The sequence below is a fragment of the Pimephales promelas genome, chromosome 17 (assembly GCF_988280905.1).
Source record: "Pimephales promelas chromosome 17, fPimPro1.hap1.1, whole genome shotgun sequence".
NCBI lineage: Eukaryota > Metazoa > Chordata > Actinopteri > Cypriniformes > Leuciscidae > Pimephales > Pimephales promelas.
Window position 1 is genome coordinate 21,951,442 of NC_142785.1, and position 17,722 is coordinate 21,969,163.

The 17,722-nt window shown below is 37.0% G+C and overlaps 1 protein-coding gene across 9 annotated transcripts in view; it reads left to right on the plus strand.

Moving 5' to 3' along the window:
* arhgap12b (Rho GTPase activating protein 12b) overlaps positions 1-17,722 on the plus strand; it is a 51,044-nt gene that overhangs the window by 15,965 nt on the left and 17,357 nt on the right. Inside the window, exon 3 of one of the 9 annotated variants that reach the window (XM_089122162.1) lies at positions 9,332-9,418. The exons of the other annotated variants lie outside the window; for them this stretch is intronic. Within the exon in view, the coding sequence (XP_088978288.1) occupies positions 9,332-9,418 (87 nt within the window). The remainder of the gene's footprint in view (positions 1-9,331; positions 9,419-17,722) is intronic. 9 annotated transcript variants of the gene reach the window in all.

Sequence of the window (17,722 nt, forward strand, 5' to 3'; positions counted from 1 at the left end):
GAGAACTTTTTTTAGGCAAACACTGCAGTCAGCAAACTTACTCATGGATTTCTATTTCCTTTGGGAATTCCCTGCCATGAATATTACTTGTGCTTAACTAGTCTAAAAATAGAAGCGTTCAACATCTGTGTGTGTGTAGAGGATAGGAAGTACCACAGGGGCCACAGGACTCTACTGTCCTCGCCTGTGATTGGCTGATGACCCTTCTCCTCTGTGTTTCTTCTCATGAGTTAATTAATGAAATGGATTTCACTGTGATGGACGTCTCAGTGCTGTGTGTGTCCTGCTGTGTCTGAAAGGCCATAATTTGTTTGATGTCACTCTCCAGCATAGAAGATTGGCACCTGGTTAGTGGTCAATGCCTTCAAAGCCGAAATTCTGTTTGTCGATGCTTGTGAAAAACCATTGCAAATAAATAGTCAGGTGACGAACATGTCCAGTTCAGATTGACTCAAAATCAAGAGAAAGATGTGAGAAATCATGCTTTACTTATAGAAAATGAAGCTTGTTTTTAGACTATATTTTCTTCATTCCCATTTTTACAGCAATCAAACATGCTTTCCTCAAGTTCTCATTACTCATTAAACATTTCTGTCATTGCTGTAAGACAAAACAAAACATCATATATTATTTAAATTTACTACACCATTCAAAATTTATTTCAGAAAGAATGCATTAAGTTGATTCACAATAAAGACTTTTACATTGTTACAAACAATTTCTATTTCAAATAAATTCTGTTCTTTTGAACTTTTCATCAAATAATCTTGAAAAAAGTTATAAAGGTTTACAACATTGATAATAATAAGTCACAATTACTATTAGAATTATTTCTGAAGGAACATTTGACCCTGAAGACTGCAGTAATGATGCTGAACATATATAATAAAATAGTATTTGACATTATTCATGGAGTTTTTCCATGGGAGTTTTTCCATGTACTATCTGTGTGAAATGTGACCCAGACATGTTTTCGTTTGATTATCAGTCTCTTTGAGATGTGTGTATGTGTTTAAGTATTTGCAAAGCTGTTAGTTTTAGCAAGCATGTCAAAACAAAGAGAAGATCCTCAGGGTGAAGAATTTCACTGGTTTCAGTACTTCACATCTGTGTGTGTACATGGAGTCTGTACACTCACTTTTTGCCAGCTTTTTGTTACCGTGATTTAGGCTGAAGGACACAGGAAGTCATTACTAAAGAAGTTTCCTCTGTCCACTCTCTGTTTGCACTTTCAGTATTACTGTATATGCTAGTTTGTGTCTGCATTGTATTTGTGCTAGCAAGACTAAAAGATGCACTTCCTTTAACACACAAATAACCCTGCCGGGTGTTACCCGTTGGCCTTCTTGCACCAAATACATGGATCACAAAGATTTGTTTTTTTGAGCTGTAGATTATGCTTGCGCTAATCTTACTATTACATAAAGAGATGCTTTTGAAATATTAACTCTTTTCCCGGCATTGACAGAATTTTCTATCACTTATGACACAACACACAACGCTTGCCCTCAGATTGATTGACGGAAGTTTCCGGCAATCCATGTTTTTGCTGTTATACGGTAGAGGGAGCTATTACGCATCTTCTAAAAGAGTACAGAATCTCCGGACAAAAACGCAGATGGAGAAGAAGCGGAAACAAGTGATAGAACCATGGCTTAGGGACATGTAAAATAACAATCATCAAACATTAAACAGCATGTAAATCAAAACTGCCCAATGTTGACCCAGGAAATGGTTTAGGACTGTGCAAGTTTAGGGGATGTTGATGAACTTGACCTACTCTACAAATAGAGTAGATCATTCTAAATACGATCCGGGTGTAGTCTTTTCTCACTATTTTCTCAGCTTTTTATTTAAAATGTTTTTTTTGGTTTTTTTTTAAATGAAACGTGCCCACATTCTAGTGTTGATTAAAAAAGAATGTTTTTTGTTCAGTTTTTAAAGCAGAGGTGGTTATTGTGTATATATATTACATGTTCAGATATTCATACAACAAAATATTCAGGGCGCCATGAAAGTTTGTGAAAATGATCAGAAAGAGTTAATAGCATACACAGACCTGAACATTCAGGGTTCAAGGTCAGTTCTTAAAGGGATACTCCACTTTTTTTGGAAATAGGCTCATTTTACCACTCCCCCAGAGTTAAACAGTTGAGTTTTACCATTTTTGAATCCATTCAGACGATTTTCTGATATTTAGAAGAATATCAGTAACCAGACAGTTTCTGGTCTCATTGACTTCCATAGTATATATTTTTTTCCTACTATGGAAGTCAATGAGACCAGATACTGTCTGGTTACTTCTAAATATCAGAAAATGGGCTGAATGCATTTGAAAATGGTGAACCTCAACTGTTTAACTCTGGGGGAGTTGTAAAATGAGCCTATTTCCAAAAAAAAGTGGAGTATCCCTTTAAAATTTCACCCAAAAATCCAAATTTACTCACCCTTATGTCATTTCAACTGAGACTTTTGTTCTATGTGTGTAACACAGAAGAAGATAATTTGAAGTGTTTTAACCATTTTTAAGCTTTTGTCCATACAATGGAAGGCAATGGGTTTCAAAACAACATTGTGCCCTGCTGAAATAAACAAAAAGTACAAGACATTTTTCAAAATGTTTTATCTTGTTCCACTGAAGGGTTGTTGACCTCTGGTACATGGGGAGAAGCGTGTCAACGAGAGTGTTTGTGATATCTTCCAACAAGACACTCCCCTCATGTAATCCTCATAAAATCAGCTTGTCTGATCCTGTGTTTTTAACATGGTGTCTAGTCAGATGGTTTGGAGACCCCAGTCAAAGACCACTCTCGCTATCCTTCCTGTCACCTTCTGGATCGCTGGCCACTGCTCTCACGTTTCACTCTAACTTCTCTTTCAGTGCTGTTGGGGAAATTGTAAGATCTTATCAGTTCAGAGCCTGAAGTTAAAAACATCTCTCAAAATGTCAGCTTCTGAGTCAGCCAACCTGGAAAGATTTGGAGTGAATTTAAATTTGTCTAAAAGCATGTTCCCCTTGTCGTCCTGCATCCAACACAACCCCCATATAAAAGCCTCTTATGGTACAGTACCTCCATAAAGAAGAGGGGGTTGAGGGCAGATGGGAAAAAACTGGATTAAGGGGAATGTGACACAAACTCTTAGCATGACATGGTTGTATGTGCATACATTTGGTGAGGATTTTAAAACAACAATCTAATCTAAGTCTACAATGTAATCTTTAATCTACAGTGGGTTTGGTGTTTGTTGAGTTCCAGCCAATAGAGTTAATTGTCTCTTAAAAGGGCAGTTTTTCTATCCCTCATTTTACTCATTTTATACTCTTTTATGTCCTTTTTGGAGAGGTTAATAATATCTCTTTCGCTCTCTGTGCAGTGTGTGATGGATTGCTGTCTGCTTGTGCAATTGGAAAGAAAGACTTGGACGGATGTTTGCACTGGGTGCCCTAAAATGGCCCTTTATACTGGCACAAAGAGAGCCTAAAGAACCAAAGCAAACACTCAAAGAGCTGCTTGTGTTATGGTGTGTCCCTCTTACAAGATTTTAAAAACATTTATCGGATTTTTTTTACCTTTGCGTTAATGAACCACTTTTAAAAATCTAGCCGATAATTATTTTCACGTTGTGGTCAATAACAGACGCTGATTTTTAAATCCAATAATAAACTAAAATCAGTAAATTTAGGCATCACAACATTATAAAGCAAGTATGAGAAATGGAAATTCATTTTGAAATTTGCTCGTTATTAAATGAATTATTTTATAGACTACTATCTTACTTAATATAAATGTAAAAATCTGGTAATTGAGCTTAAACAATTAAATCAACCACTTGCGAAATCACTAATATTTGCTGCTAACAGTGTTTCTGATATATTGCACCCCTAGTTATAAGAGTGAGTACGCAATCGTGACGTGAAGTATATTAAAAAATTGTCAAATATTTGAATATTCAAGTCAAAGAATCTGGAAGTCATGTGTCAGCCAGATGCACCATATTTTTTTTTTTTTAAGTATAAATGGTGTTTTCACACAGAAAAGTGCATTTTAAATACCCGGATGATGACCTTGAATAAGATAAACTCAACTGTCGCAACTTTAATTACGTAGTGGAGGGGGAGGGGCATCGGACTCTGAGGTTGAATGACAAAATAACCACATAAAATACATTCACTACACGGATGAGTACGTACATAAGAACTTAGTGTATAAATGGATAGTGTGTAGTGCGTCATTTGGGACACAACTTTTATATTTCCCAAACAATAACTCTGTGTTCAGATTCAGGTCTCTTTATTTTTTTAGGGCTGTGTGCTCATTTTCATTATAAGTATCAAGCCCCGAAGTAATAAAATTGAATCCCATAAACGCATGCACAAAGTGGCCAAAAGCCCAATTATTAGCTTTGAAACCACAGCAGTCTATCCTGAATTACATGTCTGCTTTTAGCTTCACCACCTGGAGTTACTTGCTGAATATAAGGCAACTGGAGGGGAAGTGTTGTCATCACTGATCTAGACAGAGAATGAGACTCCAGAGGCCTCCAAAGGGCTGAATGACTGACAAAAGCCACATTATCAGACATCTGAGGGGGGTGAAGAGCCTCCAAGTCTCTTTACCATTCCATTTTAGCTTAAATACTCTCATCCAGTCAGCCAAAGGGTGAGGGAAAGAGAATGCCACAGATGAATCTGAGTTGACAGATGTGAAATAGTTTTGATATCTGTTTGAGGCTAAATGTGTGGGAGGGACAAAGTGAAATAGTGCAAAAGGATGTTTGAGATACTGGAAGAGATACTCGACGACACATTTTTCGACTTATTAGAAACATGTTGGAGATAGCAGTCATTTAATTTTGTGATATTTGATTTGATTTACATCTGAATCTCCTGCACAGGCATGGGACACTGACTTTGTATTTTATTCTATTTCTGTCAAAGAATCGTGAATAAAAAGAATCATGGTTTTGACAAAAATATTTAGCAGCAAAACATTTTTCAATATTGATAATAATAAATGTTTTTTGAGCACCAAAATTAAGTGTCGCGTGACTGAATACTGTTGTAATTTCAGCTTTAATTCACATAGAACCATATATTTCTGTATACCTCTGTTCAAGAAAACAGGGTTATTGAATAATTAAATGACCAAATATCTGCCAATTTATCAACCTGGCCGGTATATTGATTGATAACTAGATGGAAAGGTACAAAATCTTGTATTTTGCGGCAAGTTCACGAGACAGGAAAAGACCATCTTACTGAAGCTCAACAACAATTTGCTATTTTCATGAACAATCAGTAAATGATGTCTGAGGAGTCTCATTTTCTTCTCTTCATGTGATTCAAAACCCTGAGTCAGGAACAAACATTTCAAGATGAATAAGAACATGTCTTGATTTGTTGTGGTGGTTTGACATCTTAACAGGTCATTCTCCTCCCGGGCAAAAAGAGTAAATCAGATTTTAAATCCATAATCCACATGACAATGTTGTTGTCGTCTCCCTTGTTTACGTAACTCTGGGTTCTGGAAGAACTATTTTTGTTCATATTGCTATTGACTGTAAAGTAAAAAGACGAAGAATGGTGACAAACAAGCTTGATCTTTAGGATTTGGACTAATGTATGCAGACTGGACATAACACTGAAGAGCAGAGTCTACTGTGCCAGTTGTGGAAGCGCTGGGACATAATGATAGTTGATCATCAGTAGTAACGTAAGCTGCATGATAGCTAATGCAGAAGTTTTTAGTGGGTGCCTCTTTCTCTTCTGCTTTTCCTCTCATTCTTTCTCTTGAATTTTCAAGGTCTAGAGAGATTTTGGTTACTCTGCAAAAGATCTCCATGACCTAAAATCATTCTGAAAACACTGAATCCGGAATCCGGCTTCACATCCGCCACTGTAAAGCGACCAACCACCTTCATCAGTACATAAGAACAGACTATTTCATAGACATAATAGAACAAAGCAGACTTAACAGTGTTGATTGTGATTATCCTTGGTAACTTGCTTCTTGGTGCCTCAAACAAAACTTGAGGCTCATGGTTAAATTTTCCCTTCTTGCTTGAATATTTATCTATAATTTCTACAAATATGATGGGGTTTGTCTTGTATCGGCTAAACGAATAAATGAAGAGTTCAGATGCAAAAGCCTCTAAGTGCCATTTGAAATTTTCTTCTAAAATGATCATTTTTATCAAGCTTGTATATATAAGTTCAGTAATTTCACTTAAATGACAATTAATAGGTAATGATCATTGCCATTTAAGTGAAATTACTGAACTTAAATATACAAGCTTGATAAAAATGATCATTTTAGAAGAAAATTTCAAATGGCACTTTGAGGCTTTTGCATCTGAACTCTTCAAATGTAAATATTGAAACAAAGGCCATGTTGTATGTTATTTAGGCCTTTTTAGTCAACTTTGTTTACTTGAGCAGCTGTCTCTCACCTGTACCCAGACAACACTTCTGTTTGACTTCATTTCCTGTCCTTGTCTGGCTTTTTGTTCCTCACAGTGGTATTATTTCCTCTGTCTGTGCCTGTCTCAGTGTCGCTGTTGTTGTATTTTGAGCTCTAAAATGATGACTTTTGATTGACCTAAAGAATGTCAATGATGTCTCTGAACGCTCTTATGAATGTAGCACTGAAGGATAGTTGAATTGACATTTTAAAATCAGGGAAATCCAGCCTACAAAATTCCCTGAGGCTAAACTGTATATGTAAGTGTCTGATTGGAGGTTTCTGTGACAGGTTTAATGCTGGATTAACTCTGCACAGCAAAATCTATATGTTTGCATGTAGGGATGGTTCTATGTGGGTCACCTTTATGGAAGGAGAAAGTGCATAAAATAGAAGCAGAGAGGAAGAGAGCTCTTGAAATGTGGAGTGTTGAGTTCTTATAATTACTATGACAGACTTGGTAATACTCACACCTCTGCAGAAGTGATAACACATGTACACATTCTTTTGTAAAGTATTCTTGTCCAGATTGCCAGTTACGCTTTAACCTTGCTCCTTATCCCGTTGTTTAAAGCAGGAGAGGTTTGATAAAAGCATAAGCATTTAGAGTGTCTTCATTTTTAATTAACCTGATTCACCCTCTCATTCATATCTGTAATCTCCATAGTGACCATTTCTGCATGAGCTTGTGAGAGAGATTTATTTAAATACTTGATTTAAATAGTGCATCTAAAAATGAAAATTCTGTCCTCATTTACTCACCCTTATGTCAATCGAAACCTGTTTGAATTTTGTTCTATGTAGATTATATTTCTTGTTTTGTCCATTAAATGAAAAAATCTAATTGAAAATTGACATAAAATGTTTCATAGTACTATCTTTAGTATTGTTATTATAAATACTGCAAACTGAGTTGATGTCGTCTTGATGAGGAATGATTAAATTATTTTGTATTTATAGTTACAGGTTTACAGGGGCAAAGCAAATTGTAGGAGCCTATTTTTGTTTTTATTCAGTGACAATGATTGCATATTATGTGTTGTATTTCAGTATTTTAATATTTGTGTTTTGATTGTAAACTACACTGTTACACTGGCCCTTTAAGAATTGCGACTGTAAGTGTGGCGGTTGTGCGTCCTTTATAGGAAATAGAGTGGAGTCGCACAGTTTTCTTTACTGCATCGGTGATATTTAGAATTTAAGATTATATTTTGTTTCTTTTCTTTTCTTTGTTTTATTTACTAACGAGTTTGGATTAAAGGAAGAATTTACATGAAGAAAACGGTGCATGTGAATTATTTTTGTTTTAATTGGACACAGAGCGAGTTGACTGGAATTCTTGCGATGAGCACTCACACACATTAATAAACATTTATGTAAATGTGTAGCCAACTTGGCTAATTTTCTTGGCTAATCTATTTGACATGTGTTATTAAAGCTGCGAAAATGGCTGCCGAGTCAACAGAGTTGCCTAAAGGGGACATTGGTTGTACTTTAGAGAATTGTAAACTCCAGTCTCTCTCAGGCTCAGCCACACACCGTTATCACTGTATGCATTATTCAGTGAGTGGGTGTGATGTATAGGGCATGAGAGTTGACGTGACCGTGTGCAAATTATCAGCAGAAGACTTCTGGCATAGAGCTCGTCACTCAAGGCACTCACAAAATAGTTCTTTGTTCAAAGCCCTGCATGGCAACTGCCCAGCCAATGAAATGTCAAAATTGCTGACTCAGGGCAGGTCTAGCTTTGACTGTTTTTAAACAGGTTTCCCCAAACATTTCCCTCATCCGCCATTGGTTGGGGGAAAAAAAATCCCAAACTCACACTATTGGTTTAGCCACTGGTGCTATGTCAGACTTGCTACTGAGCTCAAACAAACAGCAATGTTTTGACAGCACTGTTCAGAGTGCAATGCATCAACCTACACATGGTGTACTTGTAGATATTATAATAAAATTGGACAAAAGTATTTATTTATCAAGCCTTTACACTGTCAGTGATGTGTAGACCACAAGAAAGTCATTAATTGTCATCCAACAAAGTTTAGCAGAGTTAAAATCGATATAAAATTTGCAACTACCAGTGGGAGTTTGGTCAGTGAAGTTCATGTGATTTGCCACCTGACACTGCAGTCGAGTTGAAACGTTAAAGGGATACTCCACTTTTTTTGGAAATAGGCTCATTTTACCACTCCCCCAGAGTTAAACAGTTGAGCTTTACCGTTTTCAAATCCATTCAGCCGAATTCTGATATTTAGAAGAATATCAATAACCAGACAGTTTCTGGTCTCAAGTCAGAAAATCGGCTGAATGGATTCGAAAACGGTAAAATCCAACTGTTTCACTCTGGGGGAGTGGTAAAATGAGCCTATTTCCAAAAAAGTGGAGTATCCCTTTAAAAAGCAACCAACAACAGCACAGTAACTTGGTGACCTTTAGTGATTTAATCACTGTCAGTGTGAATGGAGCTTCAAACTTACACCCTGACAGACTCATGAACAGGAACCTTGGCGATTGAAATCCCGCCGTTTCTCTGTGGACCGTGTGAACTGCATCTCCATTGATCTCTAGTGCTGTGACCTCTGACCTCTGTTGGCAGACCTACAGCGTACAAGCCCACCCTGTCATGATTTCTCTTAGTGGTTGCTTAGCTCTCTCTACAATAGTCAAGACCGGTGTCCTAATGAGTGAGCCTATTTAAAGAGAACGCTACTGCTTCTATATTTAACCTACTAAGATGCTCTCTTTAAGCACCTAGTGCCTGCCTCTTTGTGGCTTTGAGTTAGAAAGCCGTGACTGACTCTTGTCTCTTATGCCTTATTTCTCTCTTCCGCCCTCTCTGTATTGCTTGCTGTCCCTCTTGCTTTAAGAAGGACCTCACTTTCTCAGCGGGGGCCGGTTTTGGCCCCAGGTCCACTGGAGACATGTTCTCCTACCTTCGATCTCCACACTACCTGGTGAGTGTACGAGCACTGAATGAGGAAAATGAGAATTTAACGTAGGTTGGGTTCTCATTTAAGGGTGTGGCTTCTTATGTAAGATAATGTTATCTATGGATAATTGTTATCCATATGTAAATTTGTGACATTTTTTTGAAATCGAAATAAAAATGTTAATCAAATAATAATTATTGTTATTAATAATAATAATGTACACTACCATTTAAAAGTTTAATGCTTTTATTCAGCAAGGATGCATCATATTGATCAAAAGTGAAAGCAAAGAGATTCATAATGTTAAAAAGCATAAAATAATCATATACAATAATAATAATCATAACAAAAGAAATATTTCTTGTGCAACAAATAAGCATTTCAGAATGATTTCTAAAGGATCATGTGACATTGAAGACTCGAGTAATGATGCTAAAAATTCTACAAAATGCTAAAAAATAGGATATGTTAAATCAAAAAGCTATTTTGAATGATATTAATATTTCACAGTATTACTTTTTTACTATATTTTTGTCATGTACTGTATGTATATGTATAATGTGATTTATTATTTTAATTAGCTGCAGTGTTGCACAAGGTTCACAAGGAATTCACTGTCATGCTGACTATTGACTGGAATACTTTTTAGTTTTGTGGTGAATCCCACACATAACTTGACCTACAAGAAATGGACAGTGTGTGTAGGAGAGAAGGATGATGTCAGTTGTTTTTTTGAACGGAGAGCAGCACTGAGGCGAGTACAGGTTGCGTCACTGCAGCTATTGACGTCTTTTTGCTGATTAACCCATGTCATTCAGGCTAGTGTCTTCAACACTTAAGCTTTGTTCCATCAGTACGGTGGCTTTGTGGTCATTGTGATAAAGACACGTTGTTCTGTGTCTATTTCTGCAGCCAGAGGTCTTGTCCAGGGCAGGCATGGGTGTCCTGCACCAGTAACATATGTCCTCATATTACTGTGTTGAGCGTTGGGAATGTCTTTCTCCTATAGTTTTGCATAATTGGAATTGCTTTTCCTCAATCCCTCAAACATGCTCTTCAGTTCTTCCATAGAGAAAAGTTTTTGGTTGTTTCCAGACTATTCCTGAAGTCTTTCGGAAATCATAGTTCATTGCTCATCCGTGCCTCAGTGCTGAGAAAGCGACACTTTTAAAAATCCTTTTGGCTGTGTCTGTCACTCCCGAATCGCCTCTCTCTGTCTATTCATCTTTCTGGTCCTCTTTGTTGAGTCATTGTGAGTTGTTCTGAGGGCAGCTCTGCCTGAATGGCTATTGTGCTCTCTGTACCAAGAGCCGTCATCTCCTTTAGTCCATGTGGCAGACGTTCGACGAGAGCCTGAGACGTTTCGTTAACCCTGCTGTGCTTGTGTGTACAGGGGTGACGGACCAACACCGGGAACAACACTTGAGTAAATCATCCATAGTGATCTAGCACAGCAAGTGCACCGCAATGACTCTGCATCTTTGTTAACAAGCCTTGCGCTTAATTTGAGTCTAGGACACACAGTTGGGATTTATTTCATTGGATACATCATTACAGTGATTGCATCATTGCATAGGTGCATGTTTGGCTGATTCTGATTTGGTTCACCATGGCAATCTATCAGTATCAGTTCCGATAAATCCACAGCCTGTGATTTAGTGAGTAAGAGAGAAAGAGGAAAATATCTAAGCTAGAAGACCGTTCCTTTATGCTATGATACAATCAAAAGACATTATGTGGTGTTTCTTAATATTTCCATCCTTTTGTGCATGATGCACTGAAATATTGTCCATGGTTCTCTCTAAATAAGCAAAATAAAGCACCTTTTAGAGTGCTTCACTGAAGATTAAAATGAAAGTAATTTGCGACAGACTGTTGAATTATTGAAAATCAATGCACATCCGAAGTGGTAACACGTACTTCTAAAATAACTTTATCAGAACATTTATCATATTGTATTTGTGGTATTTTTGACAGTAATTCTCTCTGTGTGAGACATAATTAAAAAATGATTTAGGTACTAGCAAGTTGACAACAAGACTAATGCAAAACTACGAATTAGTGTCACTTACAAATTAATATTTTTGTATTTGGTGCTGTTCTGAAAGGATGTTTGAAACATGTTTTACTTGCTTTCTTCTCTATGACAAAGAAAGTTGGGCAGCACTTTGTGTATTAGTTGCCTGGGTAACCGCTGTATTTTTGCTTTCCAATAAGTGCCGCCTGTTGTCAAAGATCGAATTTGCATGTTCATTCAGCCCTCCTGCTGTTTTTTTTTTTTTTTTTACACATTGGTCTCAAGTGTTTCATTATCATATTGCTGAGGTAGTTTGGTGCAACACCGTGAAGACTTTTAAAAATGGAGGATCCTGCTATCGGTTCTGGCAGCCAATGAGCCAAAGGATTTAAGTGATTCCTCAGTCTAGTATGAGTCAGCACAGCAGTCTTTTTGCTGCATTCTGAACTCTTTGTAAGTGTTTGATAAAGGTCTTTGGTAAGTTAGCCAAAATGCAATTGCAGTCTTGATGTAACAAATAAATGGGCTTTGGTGAGTTCCTCACTGCCCGTAGGGAAGTGAGAGAATAAACACAGCAGAGAATCTCAGGTCACCAGCAAGTCTGGTTTAAAAAAAAAAAAAAAACCGATTATGATTATAAACAGTTACTTTAGTCTTTAGTTCAGTCTTTAGTTAAAATTCAAGTTAAAATTTGAACCCACCTGGGCCAGTAGAAAGGAACCCTCCGTGTTGAGCTCTACTCTCTAGTTATTGACTAGCATGGTTGTAATGCTCCATACACCATATATTGTGACAAATTCACATTTCTTTGCTACTTTTTGGAACAAATAGCTTGTTAATAGAATCTATTCTATTTGAAAACAATAGTCTTTTTAGTTACTTTCCAATGCTGGAGGTCAATACATACCCCAAAAGATTAATCCAAAGAAGGAAGAGTTTATCCCCGAAGGTCAACTCAAGATTTTACAGGTCAGGATTAATAGTTTCCCCCCAGCTACAGTCTGCTTTGCTGTAGATACTGGAACTTTTTTGGAAATGCATTATGTCGACAAAAACACAAACAGTGTGGAAAAGTTATACTTGTGTTGCAGAGCATGTCAGTTCAATTAAGTTTTTCAATTGTGCAGTTTTTTAAGCCATTGCATTCATCAGCACATAAAGGCGACAGAGAGAGGGATAAGGGGGATGGGAGAGAGAGAGAGAGAGATAAAGGAAGAATCATCAATCCAGCCCTTCTGTTCAGGAGTATCCTCACCACAACTCACTTCATGGTTTAAGCTAATTTAGGTGACAACCATCCCCATATTTTGAACTCCCCTTGTTCAACTCTCCCTCGTCTTATATCTATAGTAATGATTAGTGTGAAATTTCCAGTTTTAGCATCAAGCTACACAGAATTGTAGTTTCATGTTCGATAACGGACAATAAAGTATGTCTTTCCAAAAACTTTAATGTATGGAAAACTATGGAAAACATGGATTGGTAACAATGAAGACCAGTATGTGAGTTGTGTATGTGTGTGTATAGACTGTAGGTTGAAGATATGGGACCTTTACTCATAAGCAGTGATTTGAGCACAGAGAACAGAGTGTTGCTCACTAGGAGTCCTCTCTAACATTTCTGAATAATTAATAGGGTTTTTTGGGGAGTTGAAGGGAACCAATGAGAACACAGGGATTTGCATGGACGCGGGACGCACCGTCTGCCTTAGTGTATTTGGGACTACCATCAAAGCACACCGCCTGCAGGTTTCACCATACATACACGCACACACTTCTACGCAATCACAGAAAAACATATGAATGCTCACATTCACTGTTTACGACAGATGCTGAAAGAATATGTGCTTCTTATAGGCTGTGCACAACTAAAGCAAAGCAAAAACTAATAATTTTTTTTTTAGGTTTTTTTTTCTCTTGATGCATTTGTACCCTTTCAACATCTGTTGCAGTGCTTCAGAGAAAAAAAAAGTGTACAGCTGTTCTTCATGCTGCTCTGACTGAGATTTCATATTCTCATTGAGTCTTACAGAAGCCATCAGCATTAGCGATGAGCACAGGATGGTCTGTTGGTGTGTTATCATCCAGCATTGTGCCGAAGACCTAAAGGTTAATTGGTTGTCTGTCTCTCTGTCAGAGTATGAGCATCGCTGAAGTGTGAAACAGAGCTAAAATTCCCCATAAAGTTTGCTGTCGACGAAATCAGCCTTCCTGGAGCCTCACTTATTGATTGGAGTGTGTGTGTGTGTGTAGTTGTGTCCTTCGTGACACTTGCGGTTGATACTGTGGGCTCATACAGTTGATATAGACCTCATGTTCAGTTGAGCACACACACATCCATGTGGCTCCAGGGCTCTGGGGGAGGTGACTGGGTGGCTGTGCATATGTCACAGATGTGCTAATGTGTGGCTGAGTGGATGCGTCCTGACTGCAGGCAGTCAGATGGAAATGTAGGTTATACTGGTCATTCATACTTAGTCCAGGAGAAAGAGAGTGAGATAGGCCTTTCTTTGTGGAAGGAGTTCTTGATGGAGGAAAAAAGACGGTGCCCTCTAAAAACAAAGGGAGTGATAAGATAAATGGAAGATTGTTGTTATTATTATTATTACTAATACTCATTATTTTCAGTGTCATGAAGGCGTCAATAAAGATGAAGTGTTAATTTAACTGAGCTGAAACAACCCAATATTATGAGAAAATGTTTTGGTAATTTGAATATTATGGTAGTTCGTAACGGACGGTTATACTTTTTTGGCAAATTTGTATAAGTTCGTATGAATTTGTTTAAAAGACATGTCTACCTCTAACCCCACACCTAAATAACCACCAGTAAGGTACAAATGTATGAAAAGAAACAATGGTACAAATTTGACACCAATTCGCCAACATGTAAAATAGTTGTCATTAGTGTTCCTCCAGTGACCAAAACTGCAATATATGAGTGAGTTATATTTTGTAATTAGTAATGCTATGAACGTTATTGGTCGGCGTTAGCCCACTGAAGAGCTAATCGACCAATCACAGTCACTGCCTTCTCTCGTGTGGCTTTTAGCCTGTATTTTGTGTGGAAAACGTCCTTGTCCTACAGTATATACACACAAGCACATCCATAAAGAAACAAGTTTTCAAATCACCTTTCTTACCTTACACAGTTATTCTGTTATGTAACCCTCTTAGAGTACGTCCCAGCTTAGCACACAAAGGTCTTTAAGTAAATGCGTGCATGGAATGGATAACCTTAATGGGACCTCTCTGAAATTAGTCAGTAATGGGATTTTGTAGGCAAATGTTGTTCTATAATGATCTCTAAACTTTATAAATCGATATTCGATAACAGTCACCATTAATCAAAGTACTTTACAAGACCAAGACACTATAGAAATGCATATTGGGGTCCTTACTTTTGTTTCGTTTTTCATTCTCAAACACACTACACACACACTGCTTAGGAAGGAAAGGAATGCATGTTACCATGTTTGTACATAATCCTTCTTTGGCACTCAGTTTAATGGTCTAATGTGGACCCCTAGTGGCCAATCACAAAAGAGAACAGCAGAGGATCTGATAAAGTGTGAAACATCATGACCAGTCATCATAGGTGAAGCGAATATCATTGGTGGTCATATCTTAACATTGCTACCTATTATGGTCTGGGTTCATTAGATGGGAAGTAAGTTTCTTGTAATCAATGTGTTGGATATAGGAGAAATGAGAAGGAATAAATATCTGAGTGACTTTGACTTTGAATACATTTTAGCGAGACTACTGGGTCGGAGTATCTCTAAAACGGCAAGACTTGTGGGTTACATAAGCATGATAAGAGTGGTTGGCACTTGGGATATCCAAGTATTTTATATTTCTGTAAGTTAAGTAATGGGATAGCCATATTTTTGATGGACAGATCCATGAATGGATGACGATTAATCAAAAGTTGAAAGAATTTTTTTTTTCTTCAAGAAAATGTAACAAAAGCTTGCAGAATTTAGATTACAGTGACTGGTGCTGTTACATCTATTGTACCTTTGTGCTGTCTGAATGAGAAGGCGTATGTGGAGTAGAAGCCATCAGATTCCTGTGTGTGTGTGTGTGTGACTGGTAACTAAACACAAAGGACTTCATTAGCACCCATATCTGAACATCTAATCTGAAAACATCTCTGGACTTCTCATAACATGAAACCAATTGGCATTCATGTATGCTAGTACTTCAGTTTGAACTCCTAGACATGATTACAGACACACTTCAGTACCTGACTGCATTTATTAAAAGAGTCCTTACTTAAATATCCCTTTGCCTAAAGGGGTTTTAATTCATATACACTCACAGCTGTTACCATATGTGTGTGCTGTGCATTTCGTTTTGGGTGTGCTCTACAGATTTCAATGTGGATGCATGGGGTTGAATATGAATTTGAATACATTCATCTTTGATTCTGTTGCTAAGTAGGCTGGTCTATATTTGCAGGTACAGTGTACATGTGGTTGAGACCGAGAAAGAGACAGAGACAGATATGCAAACAAGGGTTGAGGAGGTTTTGAATGCAGATATTTAGGTGTCGAGTTTCAGTATCTCCATTAGAGTGAAGAGAAAAAGACCTGCAGCTCAAGAGACAAGCAGGAGTCAGAAGGTGACATTTACTAATGGTTTTTTTAACGTTTGAATTAATTTCAAGTGGTTATTATTTTATATTATTATTATACAGTTAAAATCATACTTTAAATGATAATTTATATAATGGTTCTCATCTACCCACCTACATAAAAGGAATCAGTATAGAGATGGTAGAGCAGTATAAATATTTGGGGATTGTGATAGATAGAAAACTTAAATTTGACATTAATACAGAGATGATCTGTAAAAAGGGACAACAAATATTGAACTTCTTAAGGAAGCTAAACTCTTTTAAAGTTGATAAGGTCATGCTGTCTTTATTTTATAAATCTTTTATTGAATCTGTTCTTACTTTTGCTTTTATTGCTTGGTATGGGGGCATCAGCTTAAGGGAGAAAAATAACCTCAGTAACATTGTGAAGGTGGCCGGTAAGTTAATTGGCTGCCCTCAGGTCTCTCTGACAAATATTTATGAGAGGCAGGTTTTGAGGAAAGCAAATACCATATTGGAATGTGTAGATCATACCTTACATTGCTTTTTTGAGGTTCTAACCTTAAGTCCAATAGGACTAAGAACTCTTTTATACCATGTGCAATTCGTTTGCTAAACTTGCATAATTCTATGACGTAGAGGTGGAATAGTAAATAGTTTTTTAATTAGCAGTCTGTGTTGTTTATGGGTATGTGTATGTGGGTTTTACCTGTTGTGTGACCTGTATGTTTACCTCGCTGCAAGATAAGTTTCCCTTAGGGGACAATAAACTGAAACTGAACTGAACTGAATTTTTATAATGTAAAAATCTTAACTTATGTTAATTTAATATTGTAATGCAGTTTATTTATTTATTCACGTGTGTTTAAAAGTAGATTCAAATAATCTTGTTTAAAAATTGGCGAAGATTATTTTCTTGGCTTTTTTGTTATTATTCTAACATTAAAAGTTTTAACTATTCTTTTTTTTATGTCAATTTTAATTAAAGAGTCATGCAAGTCAGCTGGTCACGAACACGAATAAACAACAGCCACTATCAAATAAATATATATATATATGCATATAAAATATCAATTTGAGTTGATATTATTTTTATTATGTGCGCTTGAAAGAGAGCTAGCACAGTGTGGTTTAGTGGCCATAATACAAATAAATGAATATTTGACTGCCAGTCAAAAAGCATTTAGATGAATGTAATGTTGGGATTGTCTTTTGTAATGTTTTGCCGAACGCCACGCAGTCACACAGGACACTGGAAAATGTTAGAGCAGCTTTGAGTCTATTATCACGATAAACCTTATTATTTCAGTATGACAGGAAGTCCCATATGTTTCCATGCATGGCAGGATGGATTAGCCAACAGGCTTCTTTCCCTCTCTTTCAAATTCCCTGACTATTTGAGGTATTTGCCAACTGGCCTTTCCATAAAAACAGGAATCGTGTCAGATTTTTTCAAAGGTTAGCAATCGGTCATTGCTTTGTTGGATTTGGTCTTCGCCATGTTACCCAGTTGTAGCGAATGCATTCACAGATACAGTATGAGTATATACCCTCTAACTTGCCAACACTAGTTGCAGTATTACTGTAGGTTTTCAAGTCAAGTAGTCACTGGTGACTTTGTTGCTGTTCTGGGAACAGTAGTTTCTGTTACTCAGGTGAGCTGGCTTCTATTTCTGTTCTTCCTGTATATGTGAGTTTTCAGTTGCTCA